Raw genomic sequence first — 22,464 nt, forward strand, 5'->3', positions numbered from 1 at the left:
TTTTGAGGATTTGAAAAAAATGACGAAATGACAAAAACGATGGGTTATAGCCCATGTTTTTTGAAATTTTGAAAAAAAAAGTTTGCCTCGTTTCTCATCATTTTGGACTGTGGGTTATAGCCCATATCGTACGGCATACTATAGCGCGCAGTTTTTCATCAATTTTGAAGATTTGAAAAAAATGACGAAATGACAAAAACGATGGGTTATAGCCCATGTTTTTTGAAATTTTGAAAAAAAAAGTTAGCCTCGTTTCTCATCATTTTGGAACGTGGGCTATAGCCCATATCGTACGGCATACTATAGCGCGCAGTTTTTCATCATTTTTGAGGATTTGAAAAAAATGACGAAATGACAAAAACGATGGGTTATAGCCCATGTTTTTTGAAATTTTGAAAAAAAAAGTTTGCCTCGTTTCTCATCATTTTGGACTGTGGGCTATAGCCCATATCGTACGGCATACTATAGCGCGCAGTTTTTCCTCAATTTTGAAGATTTGAAAAAAATGACGAAATGACAAAAACGATGGGTTATAGCCCATGTTTTTTGAAATTTTGAAAAAAAAAGTTAGCCTCGTTTCTCATCATTTTGGAACGTGGGCTATAGCCCATATCGTACGGCATACTATAGCGCGCAGTTTTTCATCATTTTTGAGGATTTGAAAAAAATGACGAAATGACAAAAACGATGGGTTATAGCCCATGTTTTTTGAAATTTTGAAAAAAAAAGTTAGCCTCGTTTCTCATCATTTTGGAACGTGGGCTATAGCCCATATCGTACGGCATACTATAGCACGCCGTTTTTCATCATTTTGGAGGATTTGAATTTTTTTTTTAAACGATAGGTTATAGCCCATGTTTTTTGAAATTTTGAAAAAAAAAGTTAGCCTCGTTTCTCATCATTTTGGACCATGGGCTATAGCCCATATCGTACGGCATACTATAGCACGCCGTTTTTCATCATTTTGGAGGATTTGAAAAAAATGAGAAAATAAAAAAACGATGGGTTATAGCCCATGTTTTTTGAAATTTTGGAAAAATGAGTTAGCCTCGTTTCTCATCATTTTGGACCATGGGCTATAGCCCATATCGTACGGCATACTATAGCACGCCGTTTTTCATCATTTTGGAGGATTTGAAAAAAAAAAAAAAAAAAAAAAAAAACGATGGGTTATAGCCCATGTTTTTTTAAATTTAGGAAAAAAAAGTTTGCCTCGTTTCTCATCATTTTGGACCATGGGCTATAGCCCATATCGTACGGCATACTATAGCACGCCGTTTTTCATCATTTTGGAGGATTTGAAAAAAATGTGAAAATAAAAAAACGATAGGTTATAGCCCATGTTTTTTGAAATTTTGGAAAAATTAGTTAGCCTCGTTTCTCATCATTTTGGACCATGGGCTATAGCCCATATCGTACGGCATACTATAGCACGCCGTTTTTCATCATTTTGGAGGATTTGAAAAAAATGAAAAAAAAAAAAACGATGGGTTATAGCCCATGTTTTTTGAAATTTTGGAAAAATGAGTTAGCCTCGTTTCTCATCATTTTGGACCATGGGCTATAGCCCATATCGTACGGCATACTATAGCGCGCAGTTTTTCATAATTTTTGAGGATTTGAAAAAAATGACGAAATGACAAAAACGATGGGTTATAGCCCATGTTTTTTGAAATTTTGAAAAAAAAAGTTAGCCTCGTTTCTCATCATTTTGGAACGTGGGCTATAGCCCATATCGTACGGCATACTATAGCGCGCAGTTTTTCATCATTTTTGAGGATTTGAAAAAAATGACGAAATGACAAAAACGATGGGTTATAGCCCATGTTTTTTGAAATTTTGAAAAAAAAGGTTAGCCTCGTTTCTCATCATTTTGGAACGTGGGCTATAGCCCATATCGTACGGCATACTATAGCGCGCAGTTTTTCATCATTTTTGAGGATTTGAAAAAAATGACGAAATGACAAAAACGATGGGTTATAGCCCATGTTTTTTGAAATTTTGAAAAAAAAAGTTTGCCTCGTTTCTCATCATTTTGGACTGTGGGTTATAGCCCATATCGTACGGCATACTATAGCGCGCAGTTTTTCATCAATTTTGAAGATTTGAAAAAAATGACGAAATGACAAAAACGATGGGTTATAGCCCATGTTTTTTGAAATTTTGAAAAAAAAAGTTAGCCTCGTTTCTCATCATTTTGGAACGTGGGCTATAGCCCATATCGTACGGCATACTATAGCACGCCGTTTTTCATCATTTTTGAGGATTTTTAAAAAATGACGAAATGACAAAAACGATGGGTTATAGCCCATGTTTTTTGAAATTTTGAAAAAAAAAGTTAGCCTCGTTTCTCATCATTTTGGACCATGGGCTATAGCCCATATCGTACGGCATACTATAGCACGCCGTTTTTCATCATTTTGGAGGATTTGAAAAAAATAAAAAAATAAAAAAACGATGGGTTATAGCCCATGTTTTTTGAAATTTAGGAAAAAAAAGTTAGCCTCGTTTCTCATCATTTTGGACCATGGGCTATAGCCCATATCGTACGGCATACTATAGCACGCCGTTTTTCATCATTTTGGAGGATTTGAAAAAAATGAGAAAATAAAAAAACGATGGGTTATAGCCCATGTTTTTTGAAATTTTGGAAAAATTTGTTAGCCTCGTTTCTCATCATTTTGGACCATGGGCTATAGCCCATATCGTACGGCATACTATAGCACGCCGTTTTTCATCATTTTTGAGGATTTGAAAAAAATGACGAAATGACAAAAACGATGGGTTATAACCCATGTTTTTTGAAATTTTGAAAAAAAAGTTTGCCTCGTTTCTCATCATTTTGGACTGTGGGTTATAGCCCATATCGTACGGCATACTATAGCGCGCAGTTTTTCATCAATTTTGAAGATTTGAAAAAAATGACGAAATGACAAAAACGATGGGTTATAGCCCATGTTTTTTGAAATTTTGAAAAAAAAAGTTAGCCTCGTTTCTCATCATTTTGGAACGTGGGCTATAGCCCATATCGTACGGCATACTATAGCACGCCGTTTTTCATCATTTTTGAGGATTTTTAAAAAATGACGAAATGACAAAAACGATGGGTTATAGCCCATGTTTTTTGAAATTTTGAAAAAAAAAGTTAGCCTCGTTTCTCATCATTTTGGACCATGGGCTATAGCCCATATCGTACGGCATACTATAGCACGCCGTTTTTCATCATTTTGGAGGATTTGAAAAAAATAAAAAAATAAAAAAACGATGGGTTATAGCCCATGTTTTTTGAAATTTAGGAAAAAAAGGTTAGCCTCGTTTCTCATCATTTTGGACCATGGGCTATAGCCCATATCGTACGGCATACTATAGCACGCCGTTTTTCATAATTTTGGAGGATTTGAAAAAAATGAAAAAAAAAAAAACGATGGGTTATAGCCCATGTTTTTTGAAATTTTGGAAAAATGAGTTAGCCTCGTTTCTCATCATTTTGGACCATGGGCTATAGCCCATATCGTACGGCATACTATAGCGCGCAGTTTTTCATAATTTTTGAGGATTTGAAAAAAATGACGAAATGACAAAAACGATGGGTTATAGCCCATGTTTTTTGAAATTTTGAAAAAATGAGTTAGCCTCGTTTCTCATCATTTTGGACCATGGGCTATAGCCCATATCGTACGGCATACTATAGCACGCCGTTTTTCATCATTTTGGAGGATTTGAAAAAAATGACGAAATGACAAAAACGATGGGTTATAGCCCATGTTTTTTGAAATTTTGAAAAAAAAGGTTAGCCTCGTTTCTCATCATTTTGGAACGTGGGCTATAGCCCATATCGTACGGCATACTATAGCGCGCAGTTTTTCATCATTTTTGAGGATTTGAAAAAAATGACGAAATGACAAAAACGATGGGTTATAGCCCATGTTTTTTGAAATTTTGAAAAAAAAAGTTTGCCTCGTTTCTCATCATTTTGGACTGTGGGTTATAGCCCATATCGTACGGCATACTATAGCGCGCAGTTTTTCATCAATTTTGAAGATTTGAAAAAAATGACGAAATGACAAAAACGATGGGTTATAGCCCATGTTTTTTGAAATTTTGAAAAAAAAAGTTAGCCTCGTTTCTCATCATTTTGGAACGTGGGCTATAGCCCATATCGTACGGCATACTATAGCACGCCGTTTTTCATCATTTTTGAGGATTTTTAAAAAATGACGAAATGACAAAAACGATGGGTTATAGCCCATGTTTTTTGAAATTTAGGAAAAAAAAGTTAGCCTCGTTTCTCATCATTTTGGACCATGGGCTATAGCCCATATCGTACGGCATACTATAGCACGCCGTTTTTCATCATTTTGGAGGATTTGAAAAAAATGAGAAAATAAAAAAACGATGGGTTATAGCCCATGTTTTTTGAAATTTTGGAAAAATTTGTTAGCCTCGTTTCTCATCATTTTGGACCATGGGCTATAGCCCATATCGTACGGCATACTATAGCACGCCGTTTTTCATCATTTTGGAGGATTTGAAAAAAATGAAAAAATAAAAAAACGATGGGTTATAGCCCATGTTTTTTGAAATTTTGAAAAAAAAAGTTTGCCTCGTTTCTCATCATTTTGGACTGTGGGCTATAGCCCATATCGTACGGCATACTATAGCGCACAGTTTTTCATCAATTTTGAAGATTTGAAAAAAATGACGAAATGACAAAAACGATGGGTTATAGCCCATGTTTTTTGAAATTTTGAAAAAAAAAGTTAGCCTCGTTTCTCATCATTTTGGAACGTGGGCTATAGCCCATATCGTACGGCATACTATAGCGCGCAGTTTTTCATCATTTTTGAGGATTTGAAAAAAATGACGAAATGACAAAAACGATGGGTTATAGCCCATGTTTTTTGAAATTTTGAAAAAAAAAGTTAGCCTCGTTTCTCATCATTTTGGAACGTGGGCTATAGCCCATATCGTACGGCATACTATAGCGCGCAGTTTTTCATCAGTTTTTGAGGATTTGAAAAAAATGACGAAATGACAAAAACGATGGGTTATAGCCCATGTTTTTTGAAATTTTGAAAAAAAAAGTTAGCCTCGTTTCTCATCATTTTGGAACGTGGGCTATAGCCCATATCGTACAGCATACTATAGCGCGCAGTTTTTCATCAGTTTTTGAGGATTTGAAAAAAATGACGAAATGACAAAAACGATGGGTTATAGCCCATGTTTTTTGAAATTTTGAAAAAAAAAGTTTGCCTCGTTTCTCATCATTTTGGACTGTGGGCGATAGCCCATATCGTACGGCATACTATAGCGCGCAGTTTTTCATCAATTTTGAAGATTTGAAAAAAATGACGAAATGACAAAAACCATGGGTTATAGCCCATGTTTTTTGAAATTTTGAAAAAAAAAGTTAGCCTCGTTTCTCATCATTTTGGAACGTGGGCTATAGCCCATATCGTACGGCATACTATAGCACGCCGTTTTTCATCATTTTTGAGGATTTTAAAAAAATGACGAAATGACAAAAACGATGGGTTATAGCCCATGTTTTTTGAAATTTTGAAAAAAAAAGTTAGCCTCGTTTCTCATCATTTTGGACCATGGGCTATAGCCCATATCGTACGGCATACTATAGCACGCCGTTTTTCATCATTTTGGAGGATTTGAAAAAAATAAAAAAATAAAAAAACGATGGGTTATAGCCCATGTTTTTTGAAATTTAGGAAAAAAAAGTTAGCCTCGTTTCTCATCATTTTGGACCATGGGCTATAGCCCATATCGTACGGCATACTATAGCACGCCGTTTTTCATCATTTTGGAGGATTTAAAAAAAATGAGAAAATAAAAAAACGATGGGTTATAGCCCATGTTTTTTGAAATTTTGGAAACATTTGTTAGCCTCGTTTCTCATCATTTTGGACCATGGGCTATAGCCCATATCGTACGGCATACTATAGCACGCCGTTTTTCACCATTTTGGAGGATTTGAAAAAAATGAAAAAATAAAAAAAACGATGGGTTATAGCCCATGTTTTTTGAAATTTTGAAAAAAAAAGTTAGCCTCGTTTCTCATCATTTTGGACCATGGGCTATAGCCCATATCGTACGGCATACTATAGCACGCCGTTTTTCATCATTTTGGAGGATTTGAAAAAAATAAAAAAATAAAAAAACGATGGGTTATAGCCCATGTTTTTTGAAATTTTGGAAAAAAAAGTTTGCCTCGTTTCTCATCATTTTGGACTGTGGGCTATAGCCCATATCGTACGGCATACTATAGCGCACAGTTTTTCATCAATTTTGAAGATTTGAAAAAAATGACGAAATGACAAAAACGATGGGTTATAGCCCATGTTTTTTGAAATTTTGAAAAAAAAAGTTAGCCTCGTTTCTCATCATTTTGGAACGTGGGCTATAGCCCATATCGTACGGCATACTATAGCGCGCAGTTTTTCATCATTTTTGAGGATTTGAAAAAAATGACGAAATGACAAAAACGATGGGTTATAGCCCATGTTTTTTGAAATTTTGAAAAAAAAAGTTAGCCTCGTTTCTCATCATTTTGGAACGTGGGCTATAGCCCATATCGTACGGCATACTATAGCGCGCAGTTTTTCATCATTTTTGAGGATTTGAAAAAAATGACGAAATGACAAAAACGATGGGTTATAGCCCATGTTTTTTGAAATTTTGAAAAAAAAGGTTAGCCTCGTTTCTCATCATTTTGGAACGTGGGCTATAGCCCATATCGTACGGCATACTATAGCGCGCAGTTTTTCATCATTTTTGAGGATTTGAAAAAAATGACGAAATGACAAAAACGATGGGTTATAGCCCATGTTTTTTGAAATTTTGAAAAAAAAAGTTTGCCTCGTTTCTCATCATTTTGGACTGTGGGTTATAGCCCATATCGTACGGCATACTATAGCGCGCAGTTTTTCATCAATTTTGAAGATTTGAAAAAAATGACGAAATGACAAAAACGATGGGTTATAGCCCATGTTTTTTGAAATTTTGAAAAAAAAAGTTAGCCTCGTTTCTCATCATTTTGGAACGTGGGCTATAGCCCATATCGTACGGCATACTATAGCGCGCAGTTTTTCATCATTTTTGAGGATTTGAAAAAAATGACGAAATGACAAAAACGATGGGTTATAGCCCATGTTTTTTGAAATTTTGAAAAAAAAAGTTTGCCTCGTTTCTCATCATTTTGGACTGTGGGCTATAGCCCATATCGTACGGCATACTATAGCGCGCAGTTTTTCCTCAATTTTGAAGATTTGAAAAAAATGACGAAATGACAAAAACGATGGGTTATAGCCCATGTTTTTTGAAATTTTGAAAAAAAAAGTTAGCCTCGTTTCTCATCATTTTGGAACGTGGGCTATAGCCCATATCGTACGGCATACTATAGCGCGCAGTTTTTCATCATTTTTGAGGATTTGAAAAAAATGACGAAATGACAAAAACGATGGGTTATAGCCCATGTTTTTTGAAATTTTGAAAAAAAAAGTTAGCCTCGTTTCTCATCATTTTGGAACGTGGGCTATAGCCCATATCGTACGGCATACTATAGCACGCCGTTTTTCATCATTTTGGAGGATTTGAATTTTTTTTTTTAAACGATAGGTTATAGCCCATGTTTTTTGAAATTTTGAAAAAAAAAGTTAGCCTCGTTTCTCATCATTTTGGACCATGGGCTATAGCCCATATCGTACGGCATACTATAGCACGCCGTTTTTCATCATTTTGGAGGATTTGAAAAAAATGAGAAAATAAAAAAACGATGGGTTATAGCCCATGTTTTTTGAAATTTTGGAAAAATGAGTTAGCCTCGTTTCTCATCATTTTGGACCATGGGCTATAGCCCATATCGTACGGCATACTATAGCACGCCGTTTTTCATCATTTTGGAGGATTTAAAAAAAAAAAAAAAAAAAAAAAAAAAAACGATGGGTTATAGCCCATGTTTTTTTAAATTTAGGAAAAAAAAGTTAGCCTCGTTTCTCATCATTTTGGACCATGGGCTATAGCCCATATCGTACGGCATACTATAGCACGCCGTTTTTCATCATTTTGGAGGATTTGAAAAAAATGTGAAAATAAAAAAACGATAGGTTATAGCCCATGTTTTTTGAAATTTTGGAAAAATTAGTTAGCCTCGTTTCTCATCATTTTGGACCATGGGCTATAGCCCATATCGTACGGCATACTATAGCACGCCGTTTTTCATCATTTTGGAGGATTTGAAAAAAATGAAAAAAAAAAAAACGATGGGTTATAGCCCATGTTTTTTGAAATTTTGGAAAAATGAGTTAGCCTCGTTTCTCATCATTTTGGACCATGGGCTATAGCCCATATCATACGGCATACTATAGCACGCCGTTTTTCATCATTTTGGAGGATTTGAAAAAAATGAGAAAATAAAAAAACGATGGGTTATAGCCCATGTTTTTTGAAATTTTGAAAAAAAAAGTTAGCCTCGTTTCTCATCATTTTGGACCATGGGCTATAGCCCATATCGTACGGCATACTATAGCACGTTGTTTTTCATCATTTGAGGATTTGAATATTTTTTTTAAACGATGGGTTATAGCCCATGTTTTTTGAAATTTTGAAAAAAAAAGTTAGCCTCGTTTCTCATCATTTTGGACCATGGGCTATAGCCCATATCGTACGGCATACTATAGCACGCCGTTTTTCATCATTTTGGAGGATTTGAAAAAAATAAAAAAACGATGGGTTATAGCCCATGTTTTTTGAAATTTTGAAAAAAAAAGTTAGCCTCGTTTCTCATCATTTTGGACCATGGGCTATAGCCCATATCGTACGGCATACTATAGCGCGGCATTTTTCATCATTTTTGAGGATTTGAAAAAAATGACGAAATGAAAAAAACGATGGGTTATAGCCCATGTTTTTTGAAATTTTGAAAAAGAAAGTTAGCCTCGTTTCTCATCATTTTGGACCATGGGCTATAGCCTACATCGTACGGCATACTATAGCGCGCCGTTTTTCATCATTTTTGAAAAAAAATGTAATAATGAAAACAAAATTTGTATGTCTACTTCGAAGTTATGCACATTTTATGATAGGCCATTCCCATTGCATCTCCCCCACCCCTTTTAGCCAATTGGTCTGAAAGCACATGACCTTCATGCAACATTTCAGTCTTCTACAGCAAATATTGTAGCTGCTAGAGGGACGTTTAGGAAGATTTGACAAAACCGCTGGCGGCCATTTTGAAAAATGGCTGCCACACCCACCAGAATAAGAATTTGGGATGGCCCAATATCCAGTTTCGTTACCAATATATCTGTCAAAACTTCTGCCAAATTTGGCGCTTACGTCATAAAATGAACGATAGGTTAGCTATGCCGCCTCACTATGGAACGAAAATCATTCCGAGACCATGGGCTATAGTCCATGATCTTGGAATGATTAGTCTATTTTTTCAAATCCTCCAAAATGAAAAACGGCATACTGAAAAACGAGGATTTGAAAAAAAGTTCCATGGACTTCTAATATGGACCCCCAACCCCCAACTGACTGCCGAGTGTGACCGTGGACTGGCATTTTTGGTGGAAGGAGAAGAGAAAACCAAGAGTACCTTCGGACTTGTCCCTAAATAGACTTGTAACCCAAATGTAGAGAGTACAAACGCAGTAAAGAACCTGGGGGTTATCATCTCTGAAAAGGCAACAATGAGCAGAAAATGAACCATGTAAATACAACAAATTGAGGGCACCGCAGGGAGTTGAACCCCATTCTGGTAAACCAGTAGTACCACACCAGTGCCTTAGTTTGTTTTGTTGTAATTTACAGGTCCAAAAGCAATCACATTCATAATAATTTGAATCATAATGGACTATAAATGATAGCCATGATTATGTCTTACAATTGAAATCGAGAAGAAGACTAAGGAAAACTCCTCAGACATAAACTAAGAAAATATTTTATTTTTCCGTGCTCATAAAGAGCTGCAAAGTGCTAAAAGTGAAAAGTGCAGCAGAAAACCTTTGGGTCATAGGCCCATCGTCAATGCCTCGCCTACTGACCGGCATGAATTAAGTTTTAGCTGCAAATGGCAGCATAAATAAATTTTAGCTGCAAATGGCAGCATAAATAAATCACATCAATACACACCACATAATGTGATGTGAACTGACACGATGAAGCTTCACTCGCACATTATAAAAGACATACATCACATCAATCCACATCACATACCTAACCCTAGCCCTAACCCTAAATTCATCATGTGATGTGGGGATGACGTGATGAAGCCTTACTCACCAATGTGAAATGATACGAGACATAAACACACATCACATACCGGGCCTATGTTCATATGTGATGTGGGCTTAGATGAAGCTTTATACTCACAAATTGGATCTGATAATATAGCACAAACAATGCTCTTATGACCTAGAGGTTTGCTGCTGGACTTCTCACTTAAAGCACTTGGAGCGCTTTATGAACATGAACAAAACAAAAAGATTCTTGGTCTCCGCCCAAGCAGTTGGCCTTAGGTTTGTGGCCAGTCTTTCTAGCCAGTTGTCCCACATTTCTATTTTAAAATCTACATTTTGCCCACATTTAAATATACATTACAATTTATGCCATTTGTGGACGATTGACAAATTATACGAGGTGCAAATTATGCAATGGCAGAAGCATTCTTTGGACCCCAGTATTTGTCAGCAATACTGCAACACTATGAACATGAGAACACAACATACATACAACACTGAGGATGACATTAGAACACAAGAGCAATGAACAGAGTGCATGGCGTGCAACGAGCTATCCGCAATTTGTGAAATAATCACATAAAAATATCACATAAATGCACATCACATACCGGCCTGTGTTCATATCTGATGTGAACTGACGTGATGGCGCTTTACCAGCAAATGACACAACGCAAATGACGTGAAACGATACAGCTCCAATCAAATGATTAGAAACTGTATGAGAGACACGACCCGACACACGCACCACATACACTAGTGATAGATAGGAAAGAAAGAAATGACTTAAAATAAAGCAAAATGCGATTAAAAACTCTGACCAGAAAAAACAATAACTTTATTAAAGCAAAGAATAGAAGAGAAGATGAAAGGTCGGGGTAGAAACCGTGCATGTTCGATACTAATAGGTTATATTCAATAATGGATGATCTTTGCATCGTGAGCTTGTAGATCAGCTATTTGCTACTTTAGTGTGTGACACTGTAGCATGACCAAGTAAGGAAATTAATTTACAAAAGGTTGAACTATGGAGATACAAGGTTTCTGCCCGACATCAAAAGATAATAAACTACGCCCACTTACCTTCAATATCAGCACTAAACAAAACAAACTAACCAACGAAGAAAATCTGCCATAATTTTCTTCCTGTTAGTTTGGACAGATCTACAGCATAGAAGGCTGTAAACAGTGTTAAGCAGGCTACATGCTACCATAATGATACCGGAAATAAGTCGCATGACGCCAAATCACATTTTGTACACACAGTCCACTAGTGAAGAACTAGGGCAATGGGCAAGGAGAAATAAAAAAAAATACTTTTTTTTATTAAAAGAGAAAGGAAATAGAAATTCTAATAACTCGACACAGAAAACAGCACAGAAAGACTACAACAGAACATACATAATGTGATGTGACGTGACGCGACAGCTTTACCCGTAAATTATGTTAAACAATACATAAATCACATTGCGGCATGTGATGTAGAGTGGCATTATACACAGATTACGTGAAACGATACACGGTGCGAATGACAACCTATGGTATGGTAGCATGTAGCATGTAGCCCACTTACACAAGCATCAGGAATCAAAAGGTTCATTACTAACCTTCACTGCCAACAGCACCCAGGAGTGGCAACAGCACTGTACCTTCAATACCGACGTCGCCTTGTCAGCTTCACGTTCTGAAATGACAAGAAAAAAATATATCTATTTAGTTGTCGGCCTACAGGATGACATTTTGTAAGTCATAACAGTCACTGAAAGCTGTGTCACCAATATCTTACTTTATTATCGTCACAAATTGTGATTAAAGCTCCTATAAGCAATAATGTCAATTTTAATGATTTTTATTTCATTCAGCAATGAGTAAAACACACATGATTTAGTCTCTGCGATACATCTAGGGGCCACAATCTGCAGTCAAAGATATTCCTAGAAGCTTTGTCATTGGTCAGAGAAAGAAAAAAGAACCCGGTCAAAATGACTGACCAATCAGGAAGTAGACAGGCAAATCGACCAATGACAAAGCTAGGAACATCTTTGAATGCAGATTGTGGCCCCAAGATGTGTCAGAGACAATATTGTTTTACCCATTGCTGGCAGTCTGAATACCAATTTTTTTTAAGTAATTACATTTGACATATTGCTTATAGCAGCTTTAATGATTCAACCCATTAAACGGCGACTTCACCCCTTTTGCAACCAGAGCTTATTTTAATGATGTTTGGGAGACAAGAAACACTTTCCTGGGTTTTTTATGTGGGTAATCGTCGTTTTTAGATATGTAGTATTTCAAAAGTGTCCATGGGCTCCATGATGTCATGGACAATGGGCTCACTTCCTCCCTAGACTACATGTTGTCTCAGTAAGACAGCCCTCCCCTATGCACAAGGAGCAGTGCACCAAAGCATTATGGGAATTGTAGTCTGGGTAGGAAGTGTCCATGAAATCATGGACACATTGAAATACTAAAAACACATAAAAACTTCAGTAAGGTTTTTCACCCAAACATATGTAAAATCATATGTATGACAATGAATGGTCAACTTGACATGTAATGGTGACACTGCCCTTGTTTCTACTACAGCCACATGTAATCCAGGTACATACCATGGGGGGGCTTCCGTCGCTCAGTTGAAGATAGCCGGTATTAATAGAGCCGCGTAGGTTGTATGGCACAATACGTCCCGAGCACCGTACGCCTCGTAATCTCAGGGAGCGTTCGTTGACACCGTTATACGTTTCAGCTCAGCCGAGTAGACACTCTATTATCAATACCAGCCATCTCCTGATGACCCCATCCAAGGTCACACATGACACCAAGGTCACATGATTAACCTGCAAGACATAAATAAAAACAACATTACTCTTTATCCAGATTTCATACATTGTAAAATTCATATAATATTAAAAGGATATTTCACTTTATCGTCTACTCAGGCTTATGTGAACACTGCAGACAGCTTTTAAGTTGCTTGATTCAGTATTTAAATATTCATTTTAGCTTTTTAGCATTTTAACTTAAAAACTGTCTGTAGTGTTCACATAAAAAAAGAGTAGATAATACAATGACAAAAAGTTAGTTTTTTAAAGTGAATTGTCCCTTTAAGATATTGGTAAAAAAATATCTAAACTTCAAAATCTACATTATATAACTTGAGTCAAAGTTAAAAGGTTTTGGCATCAAAATGTACTTAAACATTTCAAATGGGACAATCTTGGTCATTTTGAACAGAAAAAAACCTTTTGAAAATAGCAGATCTAAAAGCTCACAATGTGTCACATCACATTCACAATGCATTGTGAGCTTGTAGATCAGCCATTTTCACAGACAAGACAATGCTTTTGTTGCGATCAAGGCCCAAGGCCTCAGTCACACATAAGCATATGTTCTGGGCTCTGCCTGTGTTTGATTGCCCCCCAAAATCAAACACAAATGTTTGGTCAAAGCATGTGCCTCCCATTGGAAATGCATTGGGGCGGCCATTTTTTGTTTGATCGAGGCCCAAGGCCAAAGAACGAGTCCTATAAAAGGACAAACATTGCTGACATTGTTGTCCATTTAGTGTCACAATAAACAACAGTCTTATAAATACTCTGTTTAAACAATAAACAGTCCTATAAATCATCTTAATGTCTAAACAACAACAGTGCTCAAGGATAAAACCGTGTTTCTCAAACAAACGCTTCTTACCTTGGAACAAACAGCTCTGCTCACAGACAGCATGAAGTGGATCCCAAACCAAACAGCATGCTGGGAAAAAACATGGCCGCTCCTATTTAAATCCAAAGCCCCGCCCACTGGATCCGGTCACCTGTTCAACTAGTCCGTCCGTCATTGGTCCGTTAGTCAGATTGATTTGTGTTTGGATCATCCACTGTTGATGTAACTGCTGTGTGCACCACACACACACACACACACACACACACTCATGCACGCACGCACGTGCATTATTTCACCCTTTGGTTGGTTATAAAGGCTTATATTAATAAACACAAGGACGTGTGTGTCTGTGGCTGTCTGTATCAGCCTTTATAGGTTTGTTTATTCCGCCATCTTGTTTGATATTTGTTTGAGTGTCACCACCATCAGCCTTTAACAGGTGTTCAATCAGGCAAATGAGCACCAGCAGCCATCTAGCAGCTGATGCACTCTGGGAGATGTAGTTGTTGAGACTGTAGAAGTTGTCTGAGGTGTCTTGTAGAAGATCCATGCTCCATTTATGAGTTTTAACTCAACAATAACGATTAATTATGAACTAATAACCTATAAGCTCATCAAGTGTGGTAGGACAAGGTGTCAAATCTTGAGGTCCTGCAGAAGTGTGGTCTACCCAGTGTTGAAAGCCTGATCATCAAGGCCCAGTTCCGGGCAGTAATGATACTGCCTGTGATACTGACATGATACTGATACGATGTAAAAATTTTCTCAACAATATGACCCGTAATTACATTATTAACTGTGAATTGAGCGGCTACATGTAACACATTATTACATGATTACATTATGCAAAAATCCATTATTATGTTATGCTCTCATGATGTATTACATTGTGACCTTATTAGCCTACATTATGGGCCTTTACTACATTTAGGTTATCACATTATGAACTGTTATTACATTATGTGCCGTTATTACATTATGAGTTGCTATATTAGACTCAGTATAATTATGATATTCTAACTACCATAACATCCCTGAAACTGGCACTGCTGGGAAGGCAATTCCCAGCTGCCTTTGGTCTAGACCTCTGGGTTTAAGTAGAAGCGTTTATGACTGATTGGACTTGATGGCTCGTACTGTTCTTTGGTCAAGAACTGGGGGAACCACCTGGAACTCTGTCCTGTAGTGTGAATGCAGTGATAAAATCTTCCCCGTGTCAGGCTAGTTCAGGATAAAATGCAATTATTTCACATAGCCATCTTTGTGTTTCTTTTAATACTCTAACCAATTATCTCATGTCTTAGGAGGGATCATTATATATTTAACAACATGACCTTAGTTAACTTGGCAATTGTGTCTCTGCACACATTCAGACATAGTTTGGTCTCACTTGTTAAACGTTGATGGACCATTCAAGATCACACTTCCATAGCTCCAAGTGGGACCATCTAGGGTCAGGGTGAGGGTGTCAGATAGTCTCACACAGCACTTCTAGGCAGCAGCCTGGAAATGTGAGAGGAAGTGGCAATTTGAACGTGGCTCTTTTTGTGGCTGCAGCATATCTGCTCTCTTAATCCCTTAACACAAAGCCTGGATGCAGTACCTTTGTGTGTGTCAGACTGTCAGAATGGCTGACTTGAAGAAGCAGGTTTCGGCATGCAGAGATTTCTTTTCATTTTTTCATACAGCAGCAACACTGTGGCAGATATGGAATCTTAGGTTACGTTGAGAACATCTACAAGTACAGCTGTGTGGAGGAATAATGCTGATCGGAATGGTAATATTGCGCGCACATACACACAACACAGGAGTAAGAGTGAATGTGCGTGCAGACACATACAGCTGTGCCACAGTAGAGCAAATTGAGTAACGTATAATGAACCAACTCCGCTGTCACAAATTACGTCTTTCTGTTCCATGCTTATCCCAGAAAATGCTTTCAAAACCTTTTGCATAACTGACATTCACACTTTTTATAATTCAGCTCCACCAGGCTGAATTAGCCTAGGCCCGAGAGACTGTGTACCAATTTGTGTGATGTTTGGACAAAATCTGTAGGTGTAGTCCAAAAACTTGTTTTGCACAAAGCGGCCTCCTGGTGGCGCTATAACAGGCCGTTCTGGAAATTTTGGGGCAGAGGTTCATCGTTAGCATCCAGGAAGTGTGTGTGCAAAATTTGGCATCGACCGGGTTAACGGTGCCGGAGATTAGCTGTTCACAGATGGACGGACACACGGACACACACACGGACGGACGGACGGATGGAGTGCAAAACATACTCTCTCCCCATGCCTTCGGCCTGGTGGAGACAATAAACATGTGTACAGGAAGGGTTTGGTCTTTGGTGTAAAATAAATTATGTGTTATTGCAAGTACACCCCATTGGACTGATAATTGTCAGGCTCAGGTGTTTGAGAATTCTAGAAACAACAAACAAAAACATGTTTGATCATTTTTTCTTTAGTGAATGAGATATTACAAGCAGAGTTAACTGTACAGCAGGAGATTGTTTTGGGGGACAATGAACTCATGGGCACATTATCACAGGTCTCTCTCAGCACAGCTCCATATTATACAATAGAAAGACCCAGCATATAAAAGTCGTCAAGTGGGACAGAGCGGAATTGAAGAGATACAGAAGGACATGACAGGAGATTATGGATTGAGAAATGTGGCCACAATTAAAAATGAGAAGTAAGTCTAAACACCAGGAGGAAGAGCAAGACAAACCAGAAGTAAAGCCTTTGATAAAGTATCATCTAGTATATTCTGCCATCTACACTATAAAGCATCCTTCCTAAATAGTTTATAGGCAACACTCAGTATAGCATTGGTCATTGAAGACTTTGGTTTGGTCTGCCTTCATCAAAAGCTCTGCTACTACAGTAATTACAGTCTGAAGCCATGGGAGACCATAGGAAACTGGAAGATGCCACATGGAAAAACTTCAAAGGACAAAATGTAAAAGAAATGATCATTCACAATTGAATTTCAGATAAAAATCTAGCCATGTTACAATATGAAAAAAGAGGAAATTTTTCAATTTACAGTATATATTGCTTAGGAAGAGTGAAACTAACTTACATAATTCATTAATGACAATGGCAAAAAGGCCAAACTACATGAGGTATGCACATTTGCCATTTGGCAACAATTAAACATGGGAGTGCACAGCGCAAGCCTTTTCATGCCTCCAAGTAATTTCCTACATTGCACTGAACTGATGAAACAAAAATGTAAAAATCAAGTGAAAACCAATAAATAAATGTACATTAGACACCAGTCATCATCTTTTACACGTCATGATAAGCTACGGTTATATGCCATTAAATGTACAAATTCACTCAAATATACAGACCGTTTGAATAAAAAAAGACTCAAAATGTAAATCGAGAACAAACAAAAGAGCATTAACAATTCAACTTGAGACAAACAAAACAGAAAACGGTTTTGGACAAAATACATGCTCTTAAAGTGCAGTAAAAGCCTAAAGCGTCCAAGAGGTATGGTTTTTAAACAGTTGGCTTCATTGTTGGATGTTTCTGAGTCCCGTGTCAGAGTCAGATCCTGTCACAGATGACAGTCTCAACCACAAAGGTGTTCTCAAAGTGTCGGATACTGTGGCACCTTTTCGCCTCGCGCTTATCGATTCCTGAAAAGAAATAGAGTAGAAGTGTGTTACATCACTGTCTCGGCCAGCCAATAAATTCAACAATAATGAGCGTAACACTACCTCCTACACAATGTGTGGTTCTATCCTGTATAGTAGGAATGACTCAGGCACGCGCGCACGCACGCACGCACGCACGCACGCACGCACACACACACACACACACACACACACACACACACACACACACACACACACACACACACACACACACACACACACACACACACACACACACACACACACACACACACACACACACACGCTGAGCCCACACACAGTCATGATAGTCATATAAGGAGCTGTCAAAAGAAGAATCTACAATGTGGACACACAGCAGGAAGTCCCTATTTGGTGCTGTTCTCGTTCATATTCATATTCATATGTCTTAATTCCTCACACCACAGCAGCTACGGATTTCCCTCGATTTAAATTTGTGTTTGCCACTTTACAGAGGGTTCCGGAAGACCTCGTACAACTTAGCAGTTCTGCAGTGTGGTTACACATGTGTGTAGGCGGTGAGTGGACAGGCCAGATGTTTCGCTCTCTTATTGCATAACATGGCATCTCACACTCGTAAGGGGTAGCCCCTTATATTCCGTGTATCCAGAATAAACTAGCATGTGCGTGTGTTCATGCGTGAGTGTGGAGTGTGGTTTGTATGCTATGTGAGCTGAACTCACTTCGGTGCGGGTTGCGACGTCTGAGGCGATAGGTCTCTTTGCCATAGCAGAGTCTGTGGATGAAGGGCCCCAGCTGCCTCATGTTCCTCACCCTCCCTGTCACCATCATCTCCTCCTGGATGATGTACGTGTGAGGCAGGTATGTCCCTCTCTATGGGAGAAAGAGACAAGAATGCATCCCAAAGGTTACGGCATTGACCCGCACAATGCGTGACAGTGACACCCAGTATAACTCAGGCCGTCACTAAATGCTATAGCCTCAGCTATGAATGAGGCAAACTCACCTTGACGTTAATGAGGAGTTCCCACAGGTTTCGCGGAGGCATAACTAGAGTGGTGTTAAGCTCAATGACGTAGCACTTGTCCAAAGCAATGTCATGATAAGCTGTGAGGCCCTGTGAGGAAGACAACAGTATTCAGATTACATGAGCTGCATGTCAAAATAATTCTCTGAGAATACGGGTGGACAGAAACAAGAGAAAATCTTTCTTTCAAGCCTCCAAACGATTTTAATCATTATGATTATGTATTTTGAGCTACTTATGTGTACATTTCTATTGTGTCTTTTTGGTCTCTTTTGGGGATATTGTTGGCTGTTTGAATATGATTATAATACTTTGAGCAACTTATAATGCCTATACTTATAATGTTTCCCCTGTATGAATATTCTGTATGTGGTGCCATGACTGCTATAGTGCTGCTATTACACCTGATTTGGCGATTGAGGTCAGTCAAGGGTGTGATCTGATTGGTTACTGGTTAGCCTTGGTCGTGATATGATTGGTCCAAGTTGGATCAACCAGACTATATAAAATACTCTCTTGAATGTTTTTGTAACATATATAGCAATGAATTAGTACTAAGTAAATACAATAATAAACTGGGTTCTGAGGGGTGGATTTCAGGTGGGATCATAGCCTCTTACCCGCTGAAAGTCATGGATGATGTCAGCAGGGTCACTGCCTCCAAAATGGGGCATGGGTACACTGATTTGCTCGTAGTTATCATCAAGGTAGATGGCAACGTTCTCCTCCAGCTCGTGTCGGCCTCTCACAGGAGCAAATATGGAGTCCTCGTACACAACCCGACAATGGAACATACTGTCCTCTGGGATCTGCTGGTGGGACGAAACACAATTCTTTTAGCCTAATTTCTGTTGTGAAGTCAGAGTTAATTTAACCCATGTAGGCTTTACAGTAATGTATTCATAACTTTCATTGTATGGGGTGTCAGTCATTCAAAAGACATACATGTTATGATTAATTATTATCATTCATATATATATACACACACACACACACACACACACACACCATGTCAATGGTACATAGGCTACAGTTTACAAAATAAAGAAGGTTAACTGACCTGAGATACGAAGTAATAGCGGTATATGTAGATGGAGGCCAGCACCAATCCTGACATGAAAATCACCAGGCCGAACGTGAGACAGCAAAGGCAATTCAGAAGAGACCTCTTGGGGCTGAGGGGGAGAACCAGCTCATCCTGCAAAAAGGGGAGAAACTATGTTACACAACAGTAGACAAGGAAATGCTTAATTTATCAGCTTAATTATCTGCAAGGTTTTGATGTCAGCCAGGGTATGCTTTCACTCGAGGCACTTGCATTGATTGATTGAAATTCTTTAGGGCACTGTTATGGCATACAACCATGCAGTTGAGAATGGTTGTGCGTGCATAATGTTCTCTCACATCACCACGCTTTCCTGTGAACACTCTACATATCAAATCTTGTAAGGTTGTAGCAGCCAAGTAGTTAGTCAGATGATCAGATCTGGAAAAACGTAGGCTGGCTTGGGAGGATGGATGCCAAATACCCACCCACAATCTCTCAATCAATCTGCTGCCTCTCTGTACTACTGTTGCTATGGCGAACCAGAGAGGAGGAAGCAGATTGCGCCTAGCATCTGACGAAGATGCACATGGCTGTCTGGGACTTCTATTCTTATCCGCCTACTTCCATGCTCCATATATGTCGATGGTTTCCCGGGCAGAACAATTGCGTGGGGACAGGCGTCCCATGACAGAGGTGTTCCTATTAATATCACATTATCACACCAGAGAGCTCACGTCACACGTTGTGTTCACTGACGTAATTAGCGGTTGGATGTGCATGCAGACCACGTATTGGTGCCAGACGCGTCATATGTAATCTACTGTACTGTGTACATATGGATTTGAAAAGGATCAGACTTGGATCAACGTCACAGATTGTGTGCCCACTCTTCCGGTTACCATTCAAATATTAGGTCATGGTGCCTCAAAAAGAATGACTACTTGAAGATTAGCGGTCGCTTAGGCATCATATTATGACACAGAAGAATAGTTAAAGATACATCTAACAGCAAAATATAAAATAATCTATTTTGTTCATGACCTACTTATGGGCACCTCTTTGGTTACATTTGTTTTGTTCTTATCTTTATCCCCCAGGGTCTATGGTCCCCTCCTTTCCCCCCACTACACTAAATCTCTTTAGTGAAAATAGCAGATCTAAAAGCCTAAGGCCTCATAACATGTTGCATTTTAATGCGTTGTGAGCTTGTAGATCCGCAATTTCCCCCAATGTTCACCTATTATTATTACATGCTCATAATTGGGTCATGTTGTTAGACCTCAGGCTTGTAAGTAGCCCTCTGACAACAGCCACACTACAGGGAACAATAGTCTTTTGTCGTTTTGTGCATAAAAAAGGGTTTGCATGTCGAATTTAAAAGCAGCTCCACCATTTGGACCTATTTCATATGATTTCGACATTCTAGAATCTAAATGCTGCCATCTGCAGGAATTACTGGGTATTAAGCTATTAACCAGCACATCAGCAGACCAGTGACGTAAGGAGTGGTGCAGTGATAGCATAATATACTCAGTGTAGACTATAGAGTAGCCTCTACCTAGCCTACACTTACTTGTTTCCTCACATCCACAATATTTGCTAACTTGCAATTCCACTAACAAGAGCAAGGGATGTTTAAACACGTATGCACCTTGAGCGTGAACCTAATCTCGTTTTATTCTTATAAATTATAAATATGCACATAGATTTATTTGATATCTGACTCCAGGCAGTGTCCCAGGCTGCAGCCCAAACAAGGTGACGTAATGTCAACATCCCAGGCCTGTATCGATGGCTAGTGCCACTCAGTCGCTTAGTTATGATTTAAATATAATCATAAATTATACACTATCATTGCACAACACTAAAATCTACAGTAGCCTAGCCACTAAACCACCCAAAAAAGCAATTAAATATCGTCACGGTGATATGCTGACTAGTTGCGTTCAAATAGGCTATTGGAATTATTTTTGAAGAAATTAGGACCACAATGGAAACAAGCCCTCATGGCTTTTTGTGTTATCCTTTTAGCATATTATTGTAGGCTACTGTTAATAAAGTATTCAATCAACCAATCAAATCAAATGGCATTACTATGCAGTAGCCTAGTCCTGACATGGTACAGTCACGCGTAAAAGGGAGATGCAATGACAAAATAATGAAGATTCGTATGGGACAATTAAACAACTAATAAATACATATAGACAACACGGAACAAAGAATGAGACTGCAAACTCACGTGAGCCTGGGGTATAATAATCTTGTCTCCATCGCTCTCCTTCTCGGGCTTCAGCGCCGAAACTGTCTGGAAAGTAATCTTCACCATGTCTGCAATGACCTGTATCTGCTTATTATCTACCTGATGGGTGCACTGGATTCAGCTACCGAACAGAGAAGCATAATATATAGGCAGGCTAGTACATGTCGCCCCCGCCGGACGGCCAGGGATAGTGACCTCAGACGCGCGTATTCTCTGACGAACGAGCTGTGTGTGGGAATGGAGGAAAATCCTCCGCGCCCTATGCCAAAATAAAAGTCAGATCCAATTATCCAACACAAACTCATACGTAACAATTTAACAAAGGTAAACCTTTATGATTGTTGCTGTTTATAGTCCCAAGGAATGGCGCACAATCAAGTCGAAGGACGAGTGCGAACTGAAATTAATCTCCTAAATCAGCTGCAATTATTAATCGCAAATCTCTCCACGTCTCTTACTTTGAAGATTAACTCCAAACATGGCACCAAATATGGTAGTGTTCCGTGTTTAATTTAAAGCTGCATCTAATTTGCTGTGTGTCAGTGTTACATCCATGGATGGATGATATGGGTTCCATCT

The 22,464-nt window shown here is 38.5% G+C and overlaps 1 protein-coding gene across 2 annotated transcripts; it reads right to left on the minus strand.

The window, feature by feature from the left end:
* Positions 1-16,416: 16,416 nt before the first annotated feature.
* On the minus strand, positions 16,417-22,050 carry itm2cb (integral membrane protein 2Cb). 2 transcript variants are annotated; one of them, XM_080778751.1, is made up of 6 exons: positions 21,865-22,050; positions 19,638-19,775; positions 19,198-19,386; positions 18,557-18,667; positions 18,273-18,423; positions 16,417-17,571 (listed from the first exon to the last, which is right to left on the minus strand). In XM_080778751.1, exons 1-6 carry the CDS (start codon positions 21,949-21,951, stop codon positions 17,480-17,482), a joined length of 768 nt encoding a protein of 255 aa, XP_080634877.1. In that variant the 5' UTR covers positions 21,952-22,050; the 3' UTR covers positions 16,417-17,479. The 2 variants fall into 2 exon arrangements, with proteins under 2 accessions (XP_080634877.1, XP_080634876.1); XM_080778750.1 differs by having other exon boundaries at positions 19,198-19,389.
* Positions 22,051-22,464: the final 414 nt, after the last annotated feature.

The sequence above is a fragment of the Protomyctophum bolini genome, assembly GCF_963924005.1.
Source record: "Protomyctophum bolini genome assembly, chromosome: 12".
Lineage (NCBI taxonomy): Eukaryota > Metazoa > Chordata > Actinopteri > Myctophiformes > Myctophidae > Protomyctophum > Protomyctophum bolini.